We start from the raw sequence: 27037 nt of genomic DNA, 5'->3' as shown, positions 1-27037 counted from the left end.
ACATAGGATTGTTTGTATTAAACCCAACAATTACACCTAGTGTAATGCCGAGCTTTGGATACTATAAATAGAAAGTGAGACCTTTTGATTTTTGTTTACAATATTAACACTTTCACACCCTATTTCATCTCTTAATTTACCCTAACACCCCCCGAAGCTTAGGAAACATCCCCGACACTCAAAGCAAGTCCCAACGCACCGAACACCCGAGAAAATAATATTTTCAAGTTGAAACTCTGCCCACACAAGGCCCGATTTTCAACAAAAATCCCCGGTTTCATCATAGAAAGTCATTTTTAGAAACGAAGTGCTGTCCAAATTATCATTTTATCAATCAGATATTTCACGGTGAGTTCAATATAGGGATAATTGTATGTTATGTGTTATATGTGTAATGTGCTTTCCCGTGTTATTATGACAATGGAGCTATACCTTTAACCATGAAGTGAATGATTAAGCATCACTTTGGTACTAGTATGTAGCCTTTGACCATGAAGTGAATGACTAAGCATCACTTTGGTATTGGCAGAATGCTAGATAGGGCTGAAAGCCTGTATATTCTAGCAAAATGATAATTCAAAATTGTATTTTCTATGCCATTTGGGCTGAAGTTTTATTGATGTATATCAAATTGAAATTGTTGTATCTCATTGATTGTAAATCTTTGAATAAGATCATTTGTTGATATGGAAAGCCTGTCATATGATAATCATTTACCTTTGTTGTTCTTTGTCCCTCTTTGCTTCTATCATATTGATATATATATATATATATATATATATATATATATATATATATAGCATAACGTTCTATTGTAACTGTTATTGAACTCACTAAGCGTCAACCACTTATCCCTTTTAATGTTCAAACTAATGCATGTGATAAGCATCCAGTATAGTCATGTAATGGTAGAAGATATAGATTAGTTAATATTATCGCGTTTGTACTTAGTGTATAAATTCCCGGGAAATTATGTAATATATAAAACTTTGTAAAATTTTTTAATAGTTGGTTTGTACCAAGTCTTTTGTAAATATTCAGACTTCTATAAATTATATTATAAATATGCATGTATCATGTTTGGGGTAATATTATTGTAAAGGTATTAGAGAAGTAGTGGTTCTCTCAATTGACCAACCCTCTACATCGAGAATTCATGAATATAACTATCTGGTGGTCGAAGACTGAGAGACTGATAGTGATGAAGATGAAGCTTCGATTGAAACAAGTATTCCCCGAGTTGTTGCCGAACAGATTTATGAGCAAACATAATAATTTGAAAAGGTGATGAAAGAAAAAGGTTCTCATTTTCTTGAATCTAGCTCAGTCATCTATCCGAATTTCAAGTGCGCTGATAAAGTTATGTTCCCCAATCATGTGTTCATTACCACTGGACATAGTGACAAAAGTGCATCCTAAAAACAACAAAAGTATTGAGGAAGACAACAAACCAATAACAAAAGAAGGGTTATTTTCTAATCAAAGCATGGTCGGAAATACCCTAAATAAAAATTCAATGACTTTTCAAATACAAAAACCGAAAAGAGTTTGGGAAGTTAAATCTGAAAAATCAAAAGTTGATAATAAAAAAAATGAACTTATTTCAAAAACTCGGAAAACAAAAGCACAAATTTTCAATGAGAATATTCAAAACGTTGAAAAATAGGAAGGTGTTTCGATGCCAACAGCACGAAACAAAGTCTATTGGAAAAATGTCAAGGCTTTTCAGAAAAAAAAATTAAGCAAAAACCAACTAAACAAGTTAAGAAGTTTTCTAAAAGTAAGACTTTTGTTCCAAATAAGTCCACTCAAAACAAAATGATTTTCAAAAGGGTCAATCTAATGTTCACAAACCAGTTCGAACACCAATTGTTCAAACACAAAGAAATGAGAATTTTGTTCAAAACCAACATCCAAGGAATTTTGCTCCAAATCCTCAAAATGAAAGGTTATCTCAAAACAAATTTCAAGGAAATGTTGTTCAACGTAATGAACAAAGAAATTTCAATCAATTTCAAGGTAAAAGATGTTTTCCACGAGGACAAAAGGTTGTTACTCAAAAATCGGTTGGTTACAACAAGCATCTTTCTTGCCTTTTTCTTCCAAAATTTCAAAATTTCTATTTGGAAATTATGGTTTGGAAGTGTTTTGTAATCCTCTAACATCCATTCTAATCCTCTACTGTCACACCCCCAAACCAAGGATGGTGGAAACGTCCGGGGGTGGAGGACTTCATGTAGAGTATCACAACAACGAGTATAATAGTGCTCACAGTATATACAACCATCACAAATATAATTGAAAAAGTTACATCAAAGTATATGTTTACATGATTCACATCAATTACATTATGATACAAAATGAATTGTTTGACGAATTATTGTCCCATCCTCAAAACGTTGTTGATTTCCTGTTTCACTGAATTCCTGAGAATACAAGTAGTTTTGAAAAAAAGTGTCAACACAAAGGTTGGTGAGTTCATAAGAGATTTCGTTAGAGAAGTAAACCGTTTTCCTTGTAAAAGCGTTAGAATATGTATCCAGAAAAATCCAATATTTTCTTTAAAATCTGTGTAATGTAGTCTTATAACCGAAGACCAAAATGTATACGTAACCTCTCTTACTGATAGAAAATGATATGTGTTTAAATCGACATAAACACGCTTGAATTAAATGAAATCCCCGTAAATTCTTATGTTTGTTAATACTTTATGTATATGTAGTCCTAAATCCCAGGACCGAGAAATAACAAGTATTGGCCATACTTAAAGATATAAATGTGGTTTCAAATGATGTGTAGTCATAAATACCAAAACCGAAAGTGTACAGTAATATCTGTACTTATTGACATAAAAAGTGATTTTAAATTGACATAAAACCCATTTAGGTTTTATAAAAATCCCGTAAACTTTATGTATTGTTATCTCCCTATGTGAGTCGCTATAATCATACTATGACTGAATGAACCTGCCAAGACGTTTCTCAGGCGTCGTGAAACTGAAATGACATTTGTCACCCGTAGACCTGCAGGTCCCACTGTAGCTAGCAGCAAGGTGTGGGGTGTCAAACCCAATATAGATCTGTACACAACTATCACGTTCTCCCTCCAGGAGACTCTGATTATAACTACCAGGATTTTGATCCCGCACTCGGACGTACGGAAAGAGATTGTCTCACAATTTTGGGTTAACAAGTTTACGTGTGGTGTGCTTGAGTGTGAAACCTTTTTGTATGGATGTACCCTTTTTGTACGAGTGTGTTATGTGATGAATCATAAACTATACCTATTATAGTTTATCCAAAACGTTCGTAATATATAAGAACTCTTTTATGAAAATGCATTAGTGCTATGAATCCATTAAACTCCGCTTATTCTAGCTTAATATTCGTGTTCTAAATGAATGAATAATCTTATCATGAATGACTAAGTTTCAGTTTATGATGATAAACTAACAAGGAAACACATTCAATATTTAGAACTTATTGTTATACACTTTGCTCAACATAATACAAAGTGTTATGAAATTTATATGTTGTTAACTAACTTTAACCTTTCTGCGCTATTTTAGAAAAGTCATAGAAAAATCATACGAAGTCGAAAACTAAATCCGTAAATTCTGAGAGTTCCCAAAATGTGTCTAGTTTACTCATAATTTTTATCATGATTTTTAATGACTTTCAAGTTGGGTGAAAAATTCCATAATCACAGACTGGTCCGGATTGGTGTTTGAAATGATAGGCAGTTTTGTAAAAATCACCATAAATTGTAGAAAAATTGTCTGGAGATGTGCAAGTAGTCATTTTAAAGCTAAGAACTTTAACTACTTTCACCTTGTACAGTTTTGAAAACAAAAATGTTTAAGTTGCCCAAAACAGTCTGTGAATGGAGTTGAACTTTTCTGATGAAGGCTGTTAGAAAAGTTTAGTTATGTTCTTGGTGTTTTAACTTGTATCCCCCACCCCCTGAAAACTTGAGAAAACATGAAAATGTAGGGGTATGAAATCAACTGGAGTGATTTTAGTGGATGAATGTTGGATTAGGGAAGTGTTCAACTCAAGAACACTTGAAGATGCCTTGAAGATTTTCGAGAGTCTAACACCAAAATGATGTAATTTGTGTAAGCAATCTATAATTGGAGTAGAAGGAAGTGAAATAATCATAGAGAGGATGAATTATACTTACCAAGAGTGTGAGAAAGCTTGATAATCAGCCTTGAATCTTGAATTTGATAGAGAAAGTTTGAGAGAAAAGTGGAGTTGGATCCTTGGTGAAATGAGAGCAAATGAGAGAAGTGAGGAGAGATGATGGATGCTCCATCTCTTAGAACGTGGGAAATGGTTGGAAATAATGAGAAAGGACTTATGAAGTGACTAGGGATGGGCTGATGGTGAATAGTGACATGGAGTGGGTATGGGAGTGGTTGCTTGTGTTATAAGGTAAAGCAAAGTCAACATTCCACCTTAATTATTCATCCACTAGATTTTATTATTTAAATAAGGATTTTCATGAAAATATGATTTAATTATGAATATTTAGGGTTTATTATGTTAAAATACGAGTTTGGGTGAAAATCCCGCGTTAAAATCTCGAGAAACGAGCTTAAAATGCTAAAAATATCAAAATGGGTGAAAAGTGTCGCATTTCCGAAGTCTGGTCGAGGTCTCCGCCTCTGATGCTTGGAACCGAGACTAGAAGTGAAGACCGAGAGGTGGAGAGAAGAGACCGAGAGTGCGAGAGGAGAGACCGAGAGTGCGAAGAAGAAGGAACCGAGAGGATAGACTCGGTCTCGCGAGTTTCGGCCCGAGAGGCTTCTCTTCTCAGTTTCGACCCAAGAGGCTTCTCTTCCCAGGTTCGGTCCGAGAGGTTTCTCTTCTCAGATGCGGCTACTGAGTCTCGGCTGCTTAGGGTTTCGGTCCTAAGAGGGGTTTCGGTCCCTAAGAGGGGTTTCGGGCCCTTAAGTCTATTTTACTCGATTTCACCCCGTTTCAAGCTGTTTTTGACCCGGTTAAGGGTCGGAATGACCCGAATGACTCTAAAAAGTTACGGAAACTTTTGAGAGAGATTTGGGAGAGATTTCACATTCTTGGAGAGATTTCTCATACAAAGAGAGATTTGAGAGAGATTTCACATTCTTGGAGAGATTTCTCATACAAAGAGAGATTTGGGAGAGATTTCACATTCTTGGAGAGATTTCTCATACACAGAGAGATTTGGGAGAGATTTCACATTCTTGGAGAGATTTCTCATACACAGAGAGATTTGGGAGAGATTTCACATTCTTGGAGAGATTTCTCATACAAAGAGAGTTTTGGGAGAGATTTCACATACTTAGAGAGATTTGGGAGAGATTTGACATACGTGGAGAGATTTTTCATACAAAGAGAGTTTTGGGAGAGATTTCACATACTTAGAGAGATTTGGGAGAGATTTGACATTCTTGGAGAGATTTCTCATACAGAGAGATATTTGGGAGAGATTCTAAATAGAGAGAGATAGAGTGAATACGATTGAGAGAGGTTTCGTGTGTGGCATTTATGAGTGTCCGGCTTCGCCACGCAAGGTCCGTAAACCCTGTTAATCATTGTTTAAGGATCTTACACACTCCCGATGAGTATGCAACATTGTTTTATCGGTTTGGCTCGCCACGTACCACAGTTTTAGGTTAAGGAGATCTAGATGTTCACACTTTTTGATTTATGATCTCTCATTAGAATAGCGAGTTGTTTAGTATTTACCTAACATAAACTCTAGTACCCACAGGAAAAATGAGTCGAACGGTTTGACTTGTTGACTTCGGTTGACTTTGACTTGACCGGAAATTGACGGTTGTCACATCTACCCGCTTCCACTCGTCGATTTTAGCAAAGACTCAACGAGTTCTTCTTCGATACTAACATCGAGTCTAACTTCATCCGACTCGCCGAGTTGTATGAAAAACTCATCGAGTGATCCTTCATCATATGAACAAGCCTGTCTATGACTCACCGAGTTGTATGAACAACTCGTCGAGTCTGATCTTGGGGCCAAGAAGATTTCCATGGACTCGCTGAGTCACGGCGCCGACTTGCCAAGTCCTCTGCATGCCATTACAATACAACCAATTCTAGTAGATTTAAGTGCATTGAATTCATAGATCTGGGCTTCTAGGGATGGTTTTGCACGTAAAGTTTCCAACTTTACGTGCATGCATACAAGAATGAGGCTAAAATACCAAAATCATCCAATACTAAGCACTTAGGGTTTAGAACAAGGCTATTTCCGCATAAAGGTAGCTACATAGAGTTCCTAGAGCTCAATAACATCCAGATCTATGGTCTCCATCCTAAGTAGAGCTCACATCTCAAGTTTGAATCATAAAAGGCCCCAAAAGAGACATAACAAGCATACAAAAAGGTTTAATGGAGGAATACACAAGGTAATAACTTTATTACTTGAATGAGAAACAGATGGAAACTAGCTCTTGGATCTCCTTTCTCTTCTCTGGACCTTCTTTCCTTCATTCTCTTCAACAATTCCCAAACTATCACAAAACACTTAAGCTCAACAAAGGGGGACTAGGGTTTTACAGAGGAATGCTCTAAAGGTGCTCAAGGTTGGGGTGGGAGGCTATAATGACATTTAAATAGGTACAAACCCTGGGATTTAGGGTTTCATCCAAACAAGCGGACTCGCCGAGTCTGGAATATGGACTTGTGGAGTCGCCAACTAAGAATATGCGAGAATCCCGTCTCTACTCGACGAGTCGGGTTACAGACTCGTCGAGTTCCTCTTAAGGAAGGAAAATACGGATATTTAAATCACATACCAGAAATAGGGCGTTATAATAAATGTTTGTCATCTTTCATTGTTCCTTGGAGATGAAAAAGAATAAACCAATTCATATAGATCTGCCAATCAAAGTTTCTTCACGATCTATTCGATGAGACTTTATACTCGCCTGATGTTCGAAATGGACTTAAAATTTCTAGTTTGCTAAACCATAAGTTAATTTTAAAAGTCAGTGTTTCGGTTATGTTACTAAGAAACATCGATTGAAAAATTGCTTATATAATTGGACTAGACTTCATGTGCTATCATTGGGTAATCACATCATAGAAATAGTGGTCATAACCGAAAGTAATACCGGATATCGAACCTTTATTTCAAGATTATCTTTAACACCTCTAGACATCAAAATTCTATTGAATTTCAAAAGATAAAAATATCCTCTAGCTGTTTTTTTTTCATAAATAAAAGTCAAAACCAATTAGGGATGACAAAAAAACCCCATACCCGATGGGGAACTTAAAACCTGCACCCATTTTGACCGAGGAATCCCCGAATAAAAAAGTGGGGATGGGAATACCCCTAATACCCGACCCTGGACCCACCCCCGATATATTATACAAAACATATATTTATAGTACAATTTACAGTACATAAAATTTGATCCAAATAATCTAACTCATTAGTAATTAGTTGGTTGAAATTATACTTTTTTTTTCTTTTATCCAATTTAAACTCCTATATATTTTTTGTATTTTGTTTACCTATTTACTTCAAATACAACTCTGATAATTTTTTTTTACTTGATTTTCATGTATATATTTAAATTTGGTAGAAATTTTGTTTATATTTTTTTTATGCAATCTGTGGATATTTTTATATTTAGTAAAATCTTTAAACTTATGATGGTAAAATTGAAATTTAGAGTTTATCGTTACGTAAAAGTTTTCATATTAAAAGAGAAAAGAAATCGCCGATCCCTGTTGGGAGTGGTGATGTGGGTTTATTTATATTTCCCGACGGGGATGAGGATGAGGATGAGGATTAGAATGAGAATTCGGGGATGCGAATGGGGATTGGGGTCCCTTGTAATACCCGCCCCCTGTTGCAATCTCTAAAGCCAATCATTGCCAAAGGCTGGTTTGTTTTTACGAGAATCACTTTGCACATATGCTTAGTTATATGTTATTTTATCCAAAGTAAAAAATAAATAATGATTAAAATTATTGATTTTAAATAAAGATGATAATCTGACGAATAAAACTTCAATGTTGTATACAAAAAATCATTCAAAAAACTTCAATATTGTATTAAAAAAAGTCATTCAAAATCTATGTTAGAGTATTATGCTTATTTACTTATGATATTAATTCAACTTTACTTACATTCCGAAATACATTGCATTTTCTATAAGGACATTTAATATTTTTCTTTTTTCTATCTAATAATTTCAAACATAGGTACCTTGTTTCTACATGGTTGAATAATAAGTAGAAAAAATAGTTGAATAATAAGTAGAAAAATATGAATCTAAGAGGAAAAAAAAAGGTTAGATTGTGCTAAGAAAAAACAAAGACGTCCATTTGCTAAACCCTTTTGCGGCAGAGTTCACATGATTGGCAGATAATGGTCAACAATCCAAACGTCCTGTTCAAAAACAGGGCTCACGATTTTGACCAATTGACATTTATTATTTAAACCCTAAATTCCAATGCAATTTCCCAGAAACTAGTAGATCTACGAAGAAATCTCTCCCAATTTGAGAGAAGGCTCAAGGAAGGTAAAGAGAAGGCTCAAGGAAGGTAACAACTTTCCCATTCCAAAGGAGAACGGGTATCTGATTCTTATTTCACCTCAACTGAAAGAAATTAAATGCATCAAGATACCTGCTCTCCTACGCAACTACAGCTTAGAATCAATCGACATCTTAGGTTATATATCAAGGAATCTGAATTGGGTATTGCGGATCTCTTGTTATCTCCGCCGACTCTTGTTTATTGATCATTTCGATTTTAGCTGGAGGATTTTCAGTTTCTAAGGTTTATGTCGAGAAACCTGAATTGAGTATTGCGATTTCTTGTTATTCCGAAGGTTGTTTTTGGTTCTTAAATTGCACGCAAGAGATTTACGGGAAGTAGATCAACAGAGATCAATATGGAATATTGATTCTGTCTTAGGGTAATTCGATCGGTTTGATATTCTACTTTTACTTTTTTCTGTTTGATGCATATGGTTGTTTTCGTCGGTTACAACAATTGTCTGGCGAACATATCTCTGTGTGTGCTCAGGCGGTTGTCTCTACATTGGGTTGAGCCAACTGCTAGAGATAGATGGGATAAGGATTATTTCAAATTGCAGGGTGGATAGGGAATAGGGACATTCATAGTGTTTGAAAAGAAAAGGTCGTTTGGTTTTTAGATTGTGATTTTAGGAGTATTTCTTCAAGATGGGTTCTTCCCAAGGTTCTTCACTATCCACAAATGTGACAGGATTGGTTGAGGGTTCTTCTAATGGGAGAGAGGTTGCTTATTTAGATACATTGCCTGTGTATGTCAAGGAACTAATAGCTGGAGGTGCTGCAGGAGCATTTGCTAAAACTGCTGTTGCTCCACTCGAAAGGATTAAGATCTTATTGCAGGTGGGGTTTTGATTAATACTTTGTTTGTTTACCTTTTCTTTTTAATAATCTCCATGACACTTTAGTTTCATTTTTACAATGGTGTTTCTTTGATTTTTACTGTAGTTGCTTGCTTTCATTGATTGTTAAATTGAGAAGTTCACAATGTAGCATATTAGTATAAGGAACTTGTGATTTTATCAGATGTAGAAGCTGGTTTGTATTTGAGTTCAATGAGGTTATAATCCAATATGGCATGTTGGAGCTGCATATGTGTTTTACCATATATTGAATGGCATTAATACCATTTCAATCATTATCTTGTTTTATTAAATAAAAAACAAGAATGATATGATTCAACTTTCCATATAAGGGTAGTCTTGATTTATGTTTTGTTTATTTACTTGTTTTGTATCTCTATTTGTCACTTTGGCTTTATTTTTTCTCTTGCTGTTTGCTTTCATTGAATGTTAAAATTAAGCAGTTTACAATGTCTATAAATGCATAAGGGATTTAAGATTTGGAAGATTATTTGATGCAGAATTTTATCAGATTAGATCAACTGGATTCCATAGGCAATTCTGATGTAAAACATTAAGTTTATGATATCAATTTTTGAACCTTGAAAGGTAGTATTTATCTGGAAAGAGTCAATGTTAAAATCCTAAATTGATTAACCAGTAACATGCTTGAGTTTTTTATGTGATCTTTGCAATTTATGCTCCAGAATTTGATATGACATGTTAGAGCTTCAATTCATAAGTACATAATAAGATGATCATGAAAACTGGCACTCGTTGCACTCTTCATGAATTTAATAGTAAAAAAGTTACGATTCAGTAAAAACAGTAACAGAAAGAAGGGATGAATCACACATCATTGCATCAATATAAATTTCCATACATGATTTTGTTGTATTTGTTATATTATTATAACTTTTCTATTTCTATATTCAGACTCGAACTCAAGGCTTTCAGTCTCTTGGAGTCTACCAATCACTGAAAAGACTACTAAAGCATGAAGGGCTTCCAGGATTTTACAAGTACATCTAGCATCACATTATTGCTTCCATTTCTTTCATTCATTTATTTATTTCTATATCCAGCATCACACCTCATTTTCTTCCTATCAAGACATCGCACTTCCAATCTTTTTCTTCTTAAGCCATTGTACTTTGAAAAATATATATCCACTTATAACGTTACACCTTATTAATTTTTTTCTTATTATCACATTGCACTTGAAAAAAAATATACCCAAGCATAATAGATTATACTTTGAAAAGTTGCTTTGTATTTGGATTACATTGCTATAAATATAATTCGGTAGAAATTTCAAAGTAGAAAACAGAAATGAAAGTAAAATGCTATATCATGAATGTATGTAATTATGTAAATGTTTGGTGTGTGTGTGTGTGTGTGTTTCAGAGGAAATGGAGCAAGTGTTCTTCGAATAGTTCCATATGCAGCATTGCATTTCATGACATACGAGCAGTACAGATGTTGGGTGTTGGACAACTACACCGGATTATTAGGAACGGGGCCCGTTGTAGATCTTTTAGCCGGCTCAGCAGCTGGAGGCACTGCGGTTTTATGCACTTATCCTCTCGATTTGGCTCGCACTAAACTCGCTTATCAAGTCAGCTTTTTCTTTTTCATCAAACCTTTTTGTATTTTCTTTTGGTTTTTGGGAAGTTATCGAATTGAAAAAGCGTTTTGACAATAGGGATTATTTGAAAGGGCTTATCTAGTTATGGAATGTATTTCATATTTTTTGTATATGGTTTTATTATAGGTTGTGGATGAAAAAGCAAGTTTGGGAAATGGTTGTAAAAGTGTTGTTACACAGCCTCGCTACAGTGGCATTAGAAATGTTTTACAAAGTGTGTATACAGAGGGTGGTATGCGTGGGTTGTATCGAGGTGTAGGTATGTTGTGTATGGAATGAAAAAAAAATGATTATCTGTTGTGTCTGATTGAATGAAATGGACTAGTCTTGAAAGAATAATATTCCTTTAGTTTTCAAAATGTGGACATGTTTTACATTTATATATCTTTGTTTTAAATTTTTTTTTTTATTATTATGTATGTGCAAATCAGGTCCAACACTTATTGGTATTCTGCCATATGCTGGATTGAAGTTTTACATTTATGAGAAGCTGAAAAGACATGTTTCTGAAGAGCATCAGAGATCAATCATGATGCGATTGTGTTGTGGTGCTTTGGCTGGTTTGTTTGGACAAACCTTCACGTACCCTTTAGATGTTGTTAGAAGGCAGATGCAGGTACTACTTATGTTTTATATATTGTTTTGCCTACTTAAATGCATGAAATAGCAATGTACTTGGAATTATTTATTTGTTACATTTTTCAAGATCTAATTTCTTTTATTATAGCATCTTACTTTCTTTTCTTCCTATGATAGCATTGTACTTATGAATAATCTACCTGATTATAGTAGTTTCATCCAAATACAAAGCAATTTTCACTGTTTTAGTTGAGTAGATTTTTTCTTATATTTTGTGTTTTTTCCGGATTAAACCTCAAGTTTATTTTTTGCCTAAAAAAGACCTTTTAATTTTTCATTTTTTTTTCCCAAAAAACACTTCTTTTCTTTTTTTCGAAAAAAACCCTCAACTTTTTAGTTTTTCTCTAAAAAAACCTTACATTTTACAATTTTTTTGGAGGTTAATCTTATAACAAACCTTATATTTTGGTTTTCTTTTTTCCGGATTAAGCATCAACTTTATTCTTTTTTTATGAAAAAGACCTTGCATTTTTTCCTTTTCTCCAATCTTGCCCTTTTAGTCATTTTTCTCTAAGAAAAGTAGTAAAATGTGAGTTTTTCAGGAAAAACTAAAAAGGTTGAGGATTTATTTGGAAACATTTAGAAGGTTGATGGCTTTTTCTGAAAAAAAAACACAAATTTAAGGGTTTTTTTTCGGAAAAAATGAAAAAATAGGTCTTTTTCATTATAAAAATAAAGATTAGGTTTAATCTAGAAAAAACACAAAATATAAGGTCTTTTATGAGAAGATTTTTCAAAGTGCATTTTTTTTTTGAAATTACAATGTCCTAATAGAAAGAAATGAAAGTAGGATGCTATAATAAACAAAAGAAGTGATCAATGATTATAGTACAATATCTTAATAAGAAAAAGAAATGAAAGTGTGTGATTGATTTTGATAATTAATTGTAGGTTGAAAATATGCAAGCCCTTGGTGGTGGTAGACATAAGAATACATGGCAGGGGATCACCACTATTGTCTCTGAACAAGGATGGAGGCAATTATTTGCTGGCCTCAGCATAAATTACATCAAGGTCTTAACTGAGCTTTTATTATTATTACTATTATAATACTTACTAGAAAATGTTAATTCACTCATGAGAAATTGTCATTTTGTTTGAGAATTTTTTCAAAAAAAGAATTATTGCAACTAATATTCAGCATCTCAAAATGGAAAACAGGTGGTAATATTAGTTTTTCAGAGTGTACATATATAGCAAGAAGTGATTTGGTTTATGCCTTTGGTTTTCCTCTTAAGTTTTATCTGTCTCAATAAACAATATGCTTAAAAAAAGCACTAACAGAGATGCACAATTGTTGGCAGATTGTTCCTTCGGTTGCAATTGGTTTCACAGCATATGACATGATGAAGTCATGGCTTCGCATTCCTCCTCGACAAAAAACGCAATCTGTCTCTGCTGCATAAATTTCCAAACGCATTTTATGCAAAGTTTAGACTGATAAAAGGCAGTTATTGAAATTTAAAAAAATATTTTCTTAATGAGAAGCCTATACTTAGTTAAGCTTTTAAAGTTCCATTAGAAGATATCTGTTGAAAGCTTTGAAAGAAAGAGAGAGATTGAGACACAGAATTGACTGATTATGTGGTGAAGGCTGCTTTGGGAGTTGACTCGATGTGTAGAATGTTTCTTCTTACAATCTGTGTTTAGGGAAATTGTTCCCATTTGTAAATAGTTTTTTATGGATGAAATGAACACAAGTTAGACTTCGAAATCAAAAAGTTTTTTATTATTTTATTATTGTTATTATTATTATTTTTGAGCTTTTTGCCATGTTTGTTAAGTTAGCAGCTAGAAGCTTTATCGGTGAAAACTAGCTGATAATTTAACCGAAAAAGATAAAATTACACAATAGCATGTAAATGAATAATTTAATATTTGAGTAACTTACACGAATCGTCTCTCGTGCAAGTGTTAGAAACCATGTCTAGTCATTATTTTCAAAAAATAATTTGGATTGTCTCACATTTTCTTGCATGGTTAGTTCATTTAGCTGTTAGTGGTTGTTGTTTAAGTGAATAACTGAAAGACCAAGTTGTAAAATACTAAAAACATTAATGTATTGGGGTGGAATGGTGGTACCCTCCAATTTGACACAGCAAATGCACAAGCTTCTCGCCTTCTCCTTCCTTTCTTCTCGCAACATTATTTGGCAACGTACCTCCGTCGGAAACGTACCTTGCGCCTTTGATCACCATCGTGGGCAGTGCTGCCGCACCACCAGTAGCACTGCTTCCCTTCTTTCTCCGCTTATCTATTTCCTCTCACTCTCTTTGTATTGATTGTGGGTATGAATTTTCAGGGTAGATTGAGGGTTTGATTTCGGGTTCGATTTTAAGTTTGATATCAACTTACATTTTAAGTTTTAGGTTTTAGGTTACATTTTGAGTTTTAGGTTTGAAACAATTTTGAATGATTTTAATTTTGACTTTGAGCTTGAGGTTTTGAACAATTTACTCTGGCAATTGGGGGTGAAGACGGAGGAGGAACGAAATCACTGTACTTTTACAACTTGATTGCTACTTCCCACTTCCACCATCGTAACACCGTTAAAGTACAAAAATATATGTAAAATGTACTACCAAATAAAATATTTTAAACCAATTGCAAAACAAAGCTCAAGAGGCATTTTTGGACTGTTCTGCAGGAAAGAATTGGTGTCGATATTCAAGAACGAATTGCTCTCAATTTTCCTGAATAGATTATGGGAGATTTCCCTATAAATTACGAAGACGGTTGTGAGAGGTAGGACTAAGGTGAGAAGATGGTTTTGAATGATTGTTTGAAGATGCCGAAGAACCAACAAATTTCATATCTTCTTCATTTCGATCCATGGTGGTTTGTTTTGGATTGTTATAGGTGAAGTTGTGTGTGTGAATGGATATAATTGACTGCCATTGGTATGTAAGTATCACTTTATTTGGTGGTGCACTCTTAACTATCTTGTTGATTAGAGGAAGTGGACTGAAGTCGTTAGAATGGTGAAAAGTAATATAAAGAAGAGTAAAAGAGTAAAGGGTAAATTACACCATTGGTCCCTTGTGCATATGTCATAAAGCATGTTTAGTCCCTATTTCCAAAATTTAACTCGTGCAGTCCCTCGTTGTTATTTATCTTGCACGGTTAGTCCCTATGCACGTTAACTGTTAAATCCTTCCATTTAAGCTACCCACGTGCCTTGTACGCAGGGGCATTTTCATCTTTTCAGGGTTTGTATACATGAACCAGTATGGCGCGACTTCGATAACCGATCATTTCTCATTTCATCCTCCGTCGACCCTTAGCATTGCACAAGAAAACCCTAGTTTTCTACGATGGTGAACTGGAGGATTAGGCAAGAATGGGAGGAATATGATCTCCAAAGCTCATACGGTAAAATTTTCTACATTTTCAGTTGATCATCCATTATAAGTTCCTAAAATGTAATATTTTTTTTGGGTTCGCAGCTGACAATCCATCTATGTTCTCGATACGATTGAACTATGGTGGAGTTTTTACGAAGTTTCCAGGCTGCAAATACATAAAGGGGAAGATGAAATATATTGATGGCATTGATAGTGACTTGTTCTCGGTGCATGATATGGACGAGATAATGGAATTGCTTGATTGTGTGGAACGAGGTAAAAGTATTTACTATCATTTCAAACGACCAACCTGGGATTTAGATTTTGGGTTGTATGCTTTGGGCTGTGACGAAGATATAAACCACTTTAGGTCATACGTTTATGAACACAAGGTGATAGAAGTATATACAGAGTTTTGGGAAACCAAGCTGCATACGTATCAAATGTCCCCAAACCCTGAAAAGATAAAGATACACGAAATTCCTGAGTCCCTTTGTCGTAAAAGCTTGTTATTGACATGGTCAAATTCAGGGGATTGTCCTAGTGAAGAAGCCCCTGTTTTTGAGAATGTAGAAACTATGGACGAACCCCCTAGTACATTACTTGAAACAACCTTGGAACAACCCCTTGTTACATTGAGTGAAACAGTTGAGTCAACCCCTGCCTATATACCAAGAATTGAAAGCCCTTTGACTGAACCAATGATAGGAAGCACATATCCTAATGTTGATGGTTGGGATGATACATTTGAATGGTGTGAACCTTTTGGTGGGACTCCTATGGAACAAGATGAACCAAATAGTGAAAAAGCAGGTGAAGACAGTCAAGCTAGTAAAGACAGTCATGATAGTGATGACAATGAAGATAGTGAAGACAATCAAGATAGTGATTACATAGTTGATGAAGATAATTTGTAAGATGATCCAGAGGTTGATATGAAGAACTTTCACCTCAACATTGACAAAGAAGTGGAGTGGGTTGGAAGTTTTCCTAATGATCGAGATGAACCAGTAGAAGGTGATGAAGAATTAGAGGTTATAAACACTAAAGAATTTGTATCTGCATCTTCATCAGATGAGGGTGAAGCTAGTAAAAAAAGGAAGAAGATATAAGATTTACAAAGAGCACATAAGAATGAATCAGCTGCTGTCAAAGATCCATTTTACATCCACCAGACTTTTAGCACAGCCAAGGAAGTTAAACAACAAATTTATCTTCATTCCATACAGAGTAGAAGGGAGTTAGACTTCATCAAGAATGAAAAAAACAGGATTAGAGTGGTTTGCAAAGGGAAAATACCAAACCTTGGGATATTAGAAACAGGTGGGACCAACAAAAGTAATGACAAAGTGGAACCCGGTCAAAAGAAAAAGAAAGTGAAAGATGGTTCTATTCATAAATGCCCATGGGTCCTACTAGTGAGTAAATGGAAAAAAGACATTAACTGGACTGTTAAGACCTATGAAAAGCAACATACATGCCTTCAAACAAGGAAAATTAGGGCATGCAACTACAAGTTTCTCTCTGAACAGATTGTTGACACAGTGGAGGCAAACCCAGAAATACCACTTAGAGCATTACGTGAGATGCTTGAGAAGAAATACCAAGTTGGATTGTCAGACATGAAAGCATAGGGCGAAAACGAAAGCCCTGGAATCAATTAGGGGAGATTTTGCTGCTCAGTACTCATGTCTAAGAGACTACTTACAGGAGGTGCAGAGTAGAAATCCAAACACCACAGTCAAACTTCAAGTGCAAAGTGAACCATGTTATGCATCTGAGACCAGGGTATTTGAACGAGTATACATTTGTCTTGGTCCACTGAAAAGTGGATTTGCAGCAGGGAAAAGAGATTTACTAGGGCTTGATGGTGCATTCATGAAGGGTCCATACCATGGTATGATCCTAACAACAGTGGTATGTGCATAATCATATTTTAGTATTTGATTAATGTTTGACCATAGTTAATTGTTTGCTTATTACTATGTTTGACATGATAATTCAGGGTTTAGATGGGAACAATTACACATACCCTTTGGCATATGCAGTTGTTGAAGAAGAAAACTTTAATTCATGGACTTGGTTTTTAACTAACTTAGGAGATGATCTTGGTTTGTATGCAAAATCCAACTTCACTTTCATATCAGATAGACAGAAGGTAAATAAATTTCTCCATTCATTTTCACCTGCATGTTTTACAATTCAATAAGCAACTTCACTGTTTTGATGATTTAGGGGTTATTGCCTGCACTTGAGAAACTTTTCCCAGCAGCAGAGCATAGATATTGCCTAAGGCATCTTCATGAGAACATGAAACGTAAATGGAGGGGAAAGGAATTCAAGGATTGTCTTTGGAAATGTGCAACATGTACCACCATACCACAATTCAACAGTGCCATGGAAGAACTAAAGAAACTTAACAGTGAAGCATATGACTGGCTTAATTCTATTCCATCTAAGCACTGGTCCAGATCCTAATTCTCAGGTATATACTATTATGTTTATAAGTGTATAATTTTTAAATATAATCTAATACAGTTGTGTTTTATTAGGGAGGGCACATTGTGATGCTTTGTTGAATAATATGTGTGAGAGTTTGAATAACAAGATAGTGAAGGGTCGTGATAAGCCAATTATCAGTTGCTTGGAGTTTATTAGGGAGTATATCATGAGGAAAATTGTCATGGTTCAAAAAGAAATTGACAAAGCTAATGGCCCATTAACTCCTACATCCACTAAGACCCTTGAAAAAATTAAAGAAAGGGCGGTACAGTGTAGGGTAGTGTTCTGTGGCAATGGGAAGTACCAGGTTACAAGTGAAGGTACTAATCAGTATGTGGTTAATGTGGACCAACAAACTTGTTCATGTAACAGGTGGGAACTGACTGGCATACCCTGCAAACATAGTATAACAGCTATATGGGATATGAGGCTCAACAATGAAAATGTTGGAATACCTGAGACACGGGTACACCCAACTTATTGGCTCAAGACTTGGAAAGAAATGTATGTCTTCAAAGTTGAACCTATTAATGGGAGGTTTTTGTAGGAAAAAAGCACATGTCCTACCACGTTGATACCACCAAAGTATCGTGTCCCTATTGGCAGACCAAAAAAAAGAGAAGAAGATCTGCAACAGAAGATGATGGACTGTCCACAAAATGGAAATCTGTAACATGCACAAAATGTGGAAATGTGGGCCATAATGGAAGGACCTGCAAGGGAAAATCACAGACTGGGAATGGAACAGGAGAAGGTGCAGCAGGGAATACAACAGAAGAAGGTGCAGCAGGTAGCAGTGGTGGTGTACAAAATGGAGTTGGGAACAAAGGAAAAAGCCCCATGCTTTGAGAATTTGTAGTTTGGTATCATGATCATGAAGGATAACTATGTTTTTTTTAGGCATTTATTGCCATATTACTTTGTTGTTATGTTTTGTATTTTGATACTTTGTTCCTGTCTAGGATAACTATTTGTGTGCCATAACACTATGTTGTTATTTTGGATGTCCTTTATGTTAATGGTTAATGGTTATCTTGGATATTAAAATTTTTGTCATTTTTATTGTTATATTGGATGCTACATGTATTGAATGGTATATTGCATATGTTGCAAATACCACATTTTCATTAAATTTGAACACCAACTATAACACCACATTATGATTACACAACATATTGTAAATAAAATTGAAGTTTTTTTCTTAATACAAATAACATTACAAAATACACATACCAAAATACTAACAACTTCATTACTAAACCTACACTTTATATATAAGGACTGAAACAAAAAAACCCCAGCTAATAACTAGGTAAAGCTTCAATTTGTGATTTTGTTCTTCAAGTTTCATCCTAAACGCCATACAATCACAATCCTGATCATAATCATTCACCCATCCTATGAACTTGCATAATGGTCCCTGAACCAATTAAAGTAGATGAAGAATTAGGGCAAAATTAGAGAAGATGAAGAACGAAATTGAAATCATTAACCTTACCTTTACTGTACAAGCATAATAGAGTTTCCCAGGGTTTCTTTTGCTATAAGATGTGTGAATCACTGCAGTGGCTCCACAATTGCATTTAATATCGATCATTGTTATCTATTTGGAAGAAATCGATCGAACGAGGGGAAGAGATGAACGAGAGGATAGCAGAGGAAAAGAGGGTTGCAGTGTTTTATAAGATTTAAGGTGTAACGGCATTAAGAATGGACACAAACCCTGAAAAGACAAAAATGCCCCTGCGTGCAAGGCAAGTGGGTAGCTTAAACGGAAGAATTTAACAGTTAACGTGCATAGGGACTAAGCGTGCAAGATAAATAACAACGAGGGACTACACGAGTTAAATTTTGGAAATAGGGACTAAACATGCTTTATGGCATGTGCACGAGGGACCAACGGTGTAATTTACCCAAGAGTAAAATACACGAATGGTCCTTATGGTTTGAGGTAATTTGCGCACTTGGTCCCTAACTTATTTTTTTTATCTCGAAAGGTCCCTACAATTTGTTTTTGTTACGTACTTGGTCCCTACTGTTTGTTTTTGTTATGCGCTTGGTCCAATTCTGTTAGGGTGCAAAGTCACGATTGGATGTATTTGTGCTTTACCCAATTGTATTGTGTAATAATTGTCTTTCCTATAAATAGGAAGTGAATGACACTCATTTATGTAATAATCATTCTGGAGTGTTAGACTAGAGAGAGAATTTTTACAATACCCATTTGTATGTTCTTTCTAGATCTAATGAAAGCTTAACAATATTTATTTACTCCATGTATTTATAGTTTACATGATGATTCACTAGATTTTTTCTAATTCCGCACATGTCATCATAATCAACATCACTACATTTGGTATCAGAGCAGGTGTTCTTGATTCAATCAAGAATTGATCCATAATGGTAATCTTGATTTGGTGATTCTTCATGTTATTATTGAGCTTCGTGTTTAGAGTGTTTGGTGTTCTAGAAATCAAAATTTTCCTTGATTTGATCCATTTTTGATTTTCTCTCTCTAGAATACTTGTTTGTACCACTTTCTCTTACTAGAACTTGGTTCATATTCACTTTCTCTCTCTAGAGATCTCCTTGATTTTTACTTTCTCTCTCTAGAAAACCCATTAAAAATCACTTTCTTTCTCTACAAAAACTCAATATCCTATTGATTGATCAATGATGGAAGAAACAGTTCATGATGTTTGGTTTGTAGAAGGTTTTTCATGGCCATTCAATCTTGAAGAAATTCTCAATTGTTTTGTAATTGGGTATTTCAGAAGAAATTTACTTATTTCTAAGCAGAAATGCGAAAGTGGAAAGTTCAATGGCTATCCTATTGATCTTTATTACCATAAGGCGTTGCTTGATCGTTTGGTAACAACTTTTCATGAAAGAAGGAAGAAGAAGAAAGATGATGAAATAGTTGAAGGAATTTTTCTTGATGATTGCATATATGATGATAATATTCTTGCTTCATACCTGGATGTTCATGATGTTCAAGAAAAGGGAGTTCAAGTTGATTCTCATGATGAAAAAGTTTTTTGCTCGATTGGAGTTCAAACCAATGATATTTTGTGTTCTTGTGATTTGTTTGAAGGAATGATTCCTTATCGGAAGCCGGTGATCCAAGAAATTCACAAGTATTAAACTCCAAAAGATTTGATTCAAATTCAAAAAGTTGAAGTTGTAGAAAGTGGGTAAAGCACAAATACATCCAAGCATGACTTTGCACCCTAACATTATCCCCCTCAAATTCAGGACAGGAGGCCAGGCTTCAATATCCAACGAGCTCGCACGATCAAGACCAAACTCCCCCTCGAAGTAATACCGGTCTTCAAAATCCGCAATAAATACCCAAAAAAAACCCCGCTTCAAATACCCATTAATGTCTTGCCTAAAAGGAGTATTATATAAATAGGGAAAAATAGTAGGATAGGTAAGGTGAGGGGTGGGGATGGGGTCTATTTATTTAAATAAATTAAAAAATCAAGGGAAAAATAGTCTATTTAGGTAAAATAGAGACCAAACGCGTAACAAAAACAAATAGTAGCGACCTTCTAAATTAAAAAAAATAGAGTAAATTACATGAATGCTCCTTATGGTTTGGGGTAATTTGCACGCTTGGTCCCTAACTAATTTTTTTAACTCGAAAGGTCCATACTGTTTGTTTTTGTTATGCGCTTGGACCCTACTGTTAATTTTTGTTTCACGTTTGATCCTTATCTTTCCTAAAAAGACTATTAGTTAAATAAGAAAAAATAGTGAGATAAGTAAGGTAAGGTGAGTGGGTGGGATTAAGGTATGTTTATTTAAATAAATAAAAAAATCAAGCGAAAAATAGTCTTTTTAGGTAAGACAGCGACCAAGCATGTAACAAAAACAAACAGTAAGGACTTTCCAAGTTAAAAAAATAAGTTAGGGACCAAACGTGCAAATTACCCTAAACCATAGGGACTATTCGTGTAATTTACTCTACAAAGAATAGCGATTTAGGGATGGTGGAAGGATTGGAGATAATTTAGACTTGAAAACGGTATGACGCTTTAGCAATCAGAGCTGCACCTGACACTAAGTCAATTCTAAACCCAACCCGCCTCTTGGGAGGCACACCGAGTAACTCCTCCGGAAATACATCAACAAAATTCCTAACAACTGACACATCTGAAACCGATGTCTGCTCCCCAACCCATGTATCAACCACATAGGCAAGATAACCCATACAAGCATAATGAATATGCTGTCGAGCCTTGGCCGCCATGTTGGGTTTTGTATACTACAACATCCTATGGTGCATATACAACCCTAAATACCTTGGATCTATGTTTTCACAAATTATACATACAAATGGTTTCCAAGGCATCAACCTTATAACTAACATGCATTTGACATAAACCATATAAGATACTAGTTAGGGTAACATACCTTTTATGTAGCTTGAAGTCTTGATGTATTTGGCCTTAAGAGCTTAGCCCCAATAGTGTGGAAGCCTCAAATGAAGTCACAATACATCATGGACAAAGGATGAAACTTGAGAGAGACTTCATACACACCAAACCGTCCATATCCTCCAAGAATACATTAGTGGTGATTTTGGCTATGAAGTAACATACTTATATGTGGAATTCCAAAGGTCATGGGTTAACCCAAACCCATACCCATGGGTGTTATGATCCATGGTTCATGTGGCCCAACTCTTTATGTATCCATACATAAACTTGGTCCAACATGGATCATGAGCCCAACACATATAAATATAACTAATTACCATAATTAGTCCCCATAGATTTAATTAGTCTCTTTTGATCACTAAATTAATTCTTGATCAATACTAATTAAAACATATGATTTCATATTAATATATTATAACTTATAATATATTAATAAATCCTATATAACCTTTTCTCAAGAGTCAATCATAACAAATTATCCTGATGATATGCAACCCAAATGGACCATGCTACTCTCGGGTCGAGTACATACCAATAATAGTTATGGGCTTAGACATCTAATCCAACACGCTGAATAAAACTCTGACCCAATCCTAGTACCATATCCATAGATGACCAATTCTCCCTCACTTGGGGTTCGAACTACCACTCGCTGACCCTCACAGTATATCATAACACCAAACCTACTCAGACAATCCTTTCCTACTATCACGCATACATCACCCATAGGGATAGGAATCAAATCAATCGGACAAGGAACCGCCAAGATCTCCAAGACACAACCCTGATACACTTTGGATGCACAAATCCCATGTTTGTTGGCGATAGAAACCCACAACGGACACTCCAGTTCGCCAAGTGTCATATCGAAATCCCTACTAAAAGACTAAGATACAAATGACCGACTCGCGCCCGAGTCGAATAACACAACATCATGCAAAGAATTCACTAAGAATGTACATATTAGAAACATAAACATAAGCATACCATAAAATAATTGACAGAATGATAAATGTAAACATACCACTAACGACATCTGGCGCTGCCCTGGCCTCCTCTGTCGTGAGCTGAAAAGCTCGACCTCGAGCCCTTGGGGGCTCTTCCCTACCCTGGTGCCTATCGGTGTTCCTCAAAGTAATTGGCATTGTAGCCTACACCGGTCCCACAATGAGCAAAGGACAGTAGGCCTTAATATTACCAACCTGCTCACAATGATAATAGATCCTGGTGGTCGGTGCGAGAACCTATTGGCGAAAGTCCTTGGCATAATAACCATCCTTGCCACATTTGTGGCACCCAAAAGTAGATCGACAAGGACCCTCATGAACCTTGTCGCACTTGCCACAAGTACGGTCCCTTTGACTCCCAGATCTCGCATCAGCGGCCTTGAACCACTTCGTCGTAGGCTGCATTTGCACCAGAGCTTGCCTCTACTCCCTCACCTAGATCTCCAAATCAATCTCCCACATCCTAGTGGCTTCCTGTAGCTCCGCAAGTGTACCATAATGTTAAGTAGACACAAACTGGCAGATATCTGTCTTGAGCATGCTCAAGTACTGGGTCATCTGAGCTTGCTCGGAAGCAACAAATTCAGGACAAAACAATGCTCTCTCAGCAAACATCTTGGTGATCTTCGTCACCGAATCAATCCCCTGCCTCAAGTCCGGATACTCCTAGGCCAATCTCTTCATCTCAACCAATGGAACATATCTCGTGCGAAACATCTCATAGAACTGCTCCCACAAAACAACAGTCCTCTGCTCCAAAGTGTAGGAGCTAGTAACTAACCTCCACCAATCCTTCACCCCCAACTAGAGAACGTTCAGGGCGCACTTGACCTTTTGGTCAGTTGCGCAGGAGCAAGTATAGAAAGATCCCTCAACATCGAACAAACCGCTCATAGCAATGATCAGATCCTAAACCCCATCGAACATCGGGGGCTTCGTATTGTTAAAGTCCAAGTACTGGAAGGCTATCTCTCCACGAATCCCAGCGGCCACAAAGGCCATGGTAGCTGCAGCAAACGTAGCCTCATAAAGTGTGGCGTAACGGTCATCAAATTACTCAATCATGGCGGTCTTGATTGACCCGAACAGCTCTGGTATCTGTCCCTGGATAACAATCACAACCTCATAAGAAATCAAGGCCCTAATCTTATCGTCAGTCAACCACGACCTATCCTGGTCACTCGCTGCAGCTCCTTCGTGAACACCATACTAAAAATAAACCAAAAAAATCAGATAAAGCACATTTCATACCATATGAACTGTAATAAATAATGAAACCCTAGGGATTGTGACTTCCCTGTTATGCGTACGAGTCCTGTGCTTCTGGTAGTACGGGGCCATATTACCTTCCACACCTACCTATATTTGTATCAGAAGATCATCACAACTACCCTATCAACACACACTATAATACACATACATCCTATTCTCACTCCCTAGAGAAAGGCTAGACAATCCGTAACCGGTCGGCTGCTTACACATAACCCATCCTTGGAACTTTGAACACTTGCTAAAAGCTTATCATGAGCACTACATACACCCTAGGCTATCATAGAATCCACACCTCACCTTACCATCAACTGTTAAACAACCTACATTGGTGCCAGTTAACTACTACATGAATACAATCATATGCAACATAACTGTCACAACTAGCAAATTAGGGTTAGGATTTCTATCTTTTTATAATCTTGTAACCTTACTTTTTGTGTAAACCAAACTTCAATACTATACAAGTTTATACATCCCAAAATTTTGAATCAATTCGAAACTTCCTCGTGTAAGCCCAAAACCTAACCCAATAAGCTACATCCACTCAACTTTGGGCCTTAACCCAAGTTTTCTCGATCCAAACCTCTTAATGGACCAAGAACATCTTAGTGGGCCTTATTGGTCCAATAACCACTCAACATGATCCTTACGGGCTAAAAACTAGTATGTAACATTGTTTTGGACCGTACCCTTATTGGGCCTTATTGAACCGTAGACATCTCTTTTAGACCATAGTGGGCCAAATACCTCCATTAGGTATTATTTTCGGCCGAAAATAATACCTAATGAGCTTTGTAAGGCCGAAAATCACTATTGGGCTTCTTTTTGGGCCAAAATCCCTAGCCGAATTTCATACGAACCGAGAACTAATATTTGGGCCATAGTTGGGCCGAAAATCATTTTTTTGAGCTCATTGAATCGACAATCAACATTGGGCCTTATTTGGGCCGAAAACCCTTCCACTTAATATCATTTGGGCCGAAAACCCATATATGGGCCTTAATGGGTAAAAAATTCTTATTGGGCTCATGTATTCTTGAAATTTCATTATACATTTGTTATTTTGGGATGTAATTTTTATAAACAAACACAATGTTGTAAACCATGTATGTTATTATCTTGAATGTATGATGATGATGGCAGCTATGTTTCATTTATATACATTTTTTATGAAATTACAAGATGAAGTCATCCGCCCTCGGACATTTCCGCCGTCCCGGTTCGGGGGTGTGACAATAACTTAAATAATCTTAGATTAAAATATTCAACCCTACAACTGTTGGACTCAGACAACAGCTGCCCAATATGACCAAATCCTTCACTCTAAAATTATTTAACCCATGCAACATAAGACTTTATGTATTCAATTAGTAGTTAATTCACACCCGAAAGAGTCTGTAACACCCCAAAATTTCCGGTTAAAAATTTCATTTTTAATTTAGGTGAAAACATAAAACATCATTACAAACATTCATGATAAAAATCCATGTTTGAAAAACCGGTGACATCATAATTAGAATTCAGAGTACATCCCAGAAAATCTACAATGCGGAAAACAAAAGGCGTATGTGTGATGTGCTGCTACCGCGCCAACTCCTTTCCCTTAGCTGAAGAGGTACCTGAAATCAAACTGCAAACCGTAAGCACAAAGCTTAGTGAGTTCCCCCATAATACCCCATACTATGCAAGCATATAACAACAACATTCAACTATGAGATACGGGCCCTTGCCCACACTCGTGAAGATACGGGCCCTGCCCACACTTTGCTTTCTGGGAGATACGGGCCATGCCCACACTCGTGAAGATACGGGCCTTGCCCACACTTTGCTATCTAGGAGATACGAGCCTAGCCCACACTCCACTCTCGGAGAGATACGGGCCTAGCCCACACTCAACCGCCAACTCATATCATACAAGTATCACACAGACAACAAGTATAGACAGCTCTATCCTGCTAGCATATATCGTAATCACTCAATTAAGAGATACGGGCTCGACCCACACTTTAATACTAACGTCTCGTCTATATGGGCCGGCCTTGGTGCCTTAGACCCGTTACTACTGAAAGGAAACTCACCTCGAAATAGATGCTGGTGTGTGTGGGAACCGACTGTCTGCTGCTGTTGCTACTCCGGAAATCCTCCGGCTGTAATTCCCACAACATACTCAACCAATCAATATTTACTGCCTTTTGGGTGAAATGACCCTTTTACCCCCGACCATGCCCTAAGTCAAAGTCAGAGTCAACTTCCAGTTGACCCAACTCGACGAGTTCCCCATCCAAACTGATGTTCAAGTCGTTCATCCTACTCGCCGAGTTGTATGAACAACTCGGCGAGTTCATCTTCATCCGATGAACACTTATGCTGCGACTCACCGAGTTGTATGAACAACTCGCCGAGTCTGATCTTGATCTAAGGAAATTGCCTTGAACTCGCCGAGTCAGGGCATCGACTCGCCGAGTTCCATTATGGGTGAGTTTTGGCTTCCAACTCACCGAGTTCCTCCTGGACCCACCTCACGACTCGACATAACAAAAAGGGGGCAAACCCGGAGACTCACGACTGGACTCGCCAAGTCAGATGAGCGACTTGTTGAGTCCGTTCCACGCAAGAGCTAAAAATGCGATTTTGCTCGAATCCAATCCATGTCATTTGTAGATCTGGGCTCCTAGAGCATTAATAACATGTAAAGTTTCCAACTTTATGTGTAAATATCCATCTATGGGGCTTTTAGGGTTTGAAATGCACCAAAAGTGTAGATCTAAGGTTTATGTG

General features: G+C 36.3%; 2 protein-coding genes across 2 annotated transcripts; both read left to right on the top strand.

Moving 5' to 3' along the window:
* Positions 1 to 8425: 8425 nt before the first annotated feature.
* LOC145047731 (Mitochondrial substrate carrier family protein) lies at positions 8426 to 13421 on the top strand. Its single transcript, XM_078996068.1, has 7 exons — positions 8426 to 9403; positions 10339 to 10424; positions 10810 to 11020; positions 11177 to 11309; positions 11482 to 11666; positions 12581 to 12703; positions 12994 to 13421. Exons 1-7 carry the CDS (start codon positions 9212 to 9214, stop codon positions 13093 to 13095), a joined length of 1032 nt encoding a protein of 343 aa, XP_078852194.1. The 5' UTR covers positions 8426 to 9211; the 3' UTR covers positions 13096 to 13421.
* A 2547-nt stretch (positions 13422 to 15968) lies between these two features.
* LOC145045559 (uncharacterized) lies at positions 15969 to 18384 on the top strand. The gene is made up of 9 exons (XM_078993879.1): positions 15969 to 16122; positions 16177 to 16640; positions 16744 to 16950; positions 17039 to 17191; positions 17269 to 17498; positions 17572 to 17865; positions 17908 to 18001; positions 18083 to 18204; positions 18246 to 18384. Exons 1-9 carry the CDS (start codon positions 15969 to 15971, stop codon positions 18382 to 18384), a joined length of 1857 nt encoding a protein of 618 aa, XP_078850005.1.
* Positions 18385 to 27037: the final 8653 nt, after the last annotated feature.

Source organism: Lactuca saligna, chromosome 5, assembly GCF_052625555.1.
Source record: "Lactuca saligna cultivar CGN05327 chromosome 5, ASM5262555v1, whole genome shotgun sequence".
Lineage (NCBI taxonomy): Eukaryota > Viridiplantae > Streptophyta > Magnoliopsida > Asterales > Asteraceae > Lactuca > Lactuca saligna.
Note: the sequence above shows the minus strand (reverse complement) of the source record. Positions and strands in the feature narration are given on the sequence as shown.

Excerpts from the sequence above, each read along its gene's own strand:
- LOC145047731 (XM_078996068.1), top strand. The coding sequence starts at position 9,212 with ATGGGTTCTTCCCAAGGTTCTTCACTATCCACAAATGTGACAGGATTG. Across the intron at positions 9,404-10,338 it reads GGATTAAGATCTTATTGCAG|ACTCGAACTCAAGGCTTTCA; the intron begins GTGGGGTTTTGA and ends TTCTATATTCAG. Across the intron at positions 11,667-12,580 it reads TTGTTAGAAGGCAGATGCAG|GTTGAAAATATGCAAGCCCT; the intron begins GTACTACTTATG and ends AATTAATTGTAG.
- LOC145045559 (XM_078993879.1), top strand. The coding sequence starts at position 15,969 with ATGAAGAACTTTCACCTCAACATTGACAAAGAAGTGGAGTGGGTTGGA. Across the intron at positions 17,499-17,571 it reads TCTATTCCATCTAAGCACTG|TTGTGTTTTATTAGGGAGGG; the intron begins GTCCAGATCCTA and ends AATCTAATACAG. Across the intron at positions 18,205-18,245 it reads TGTCCACAAAATGGAAATCT|GACCTGCAAGGGAAAATCAC; the intron begins GTAACATGCACA and ends CCATAATGGAAG.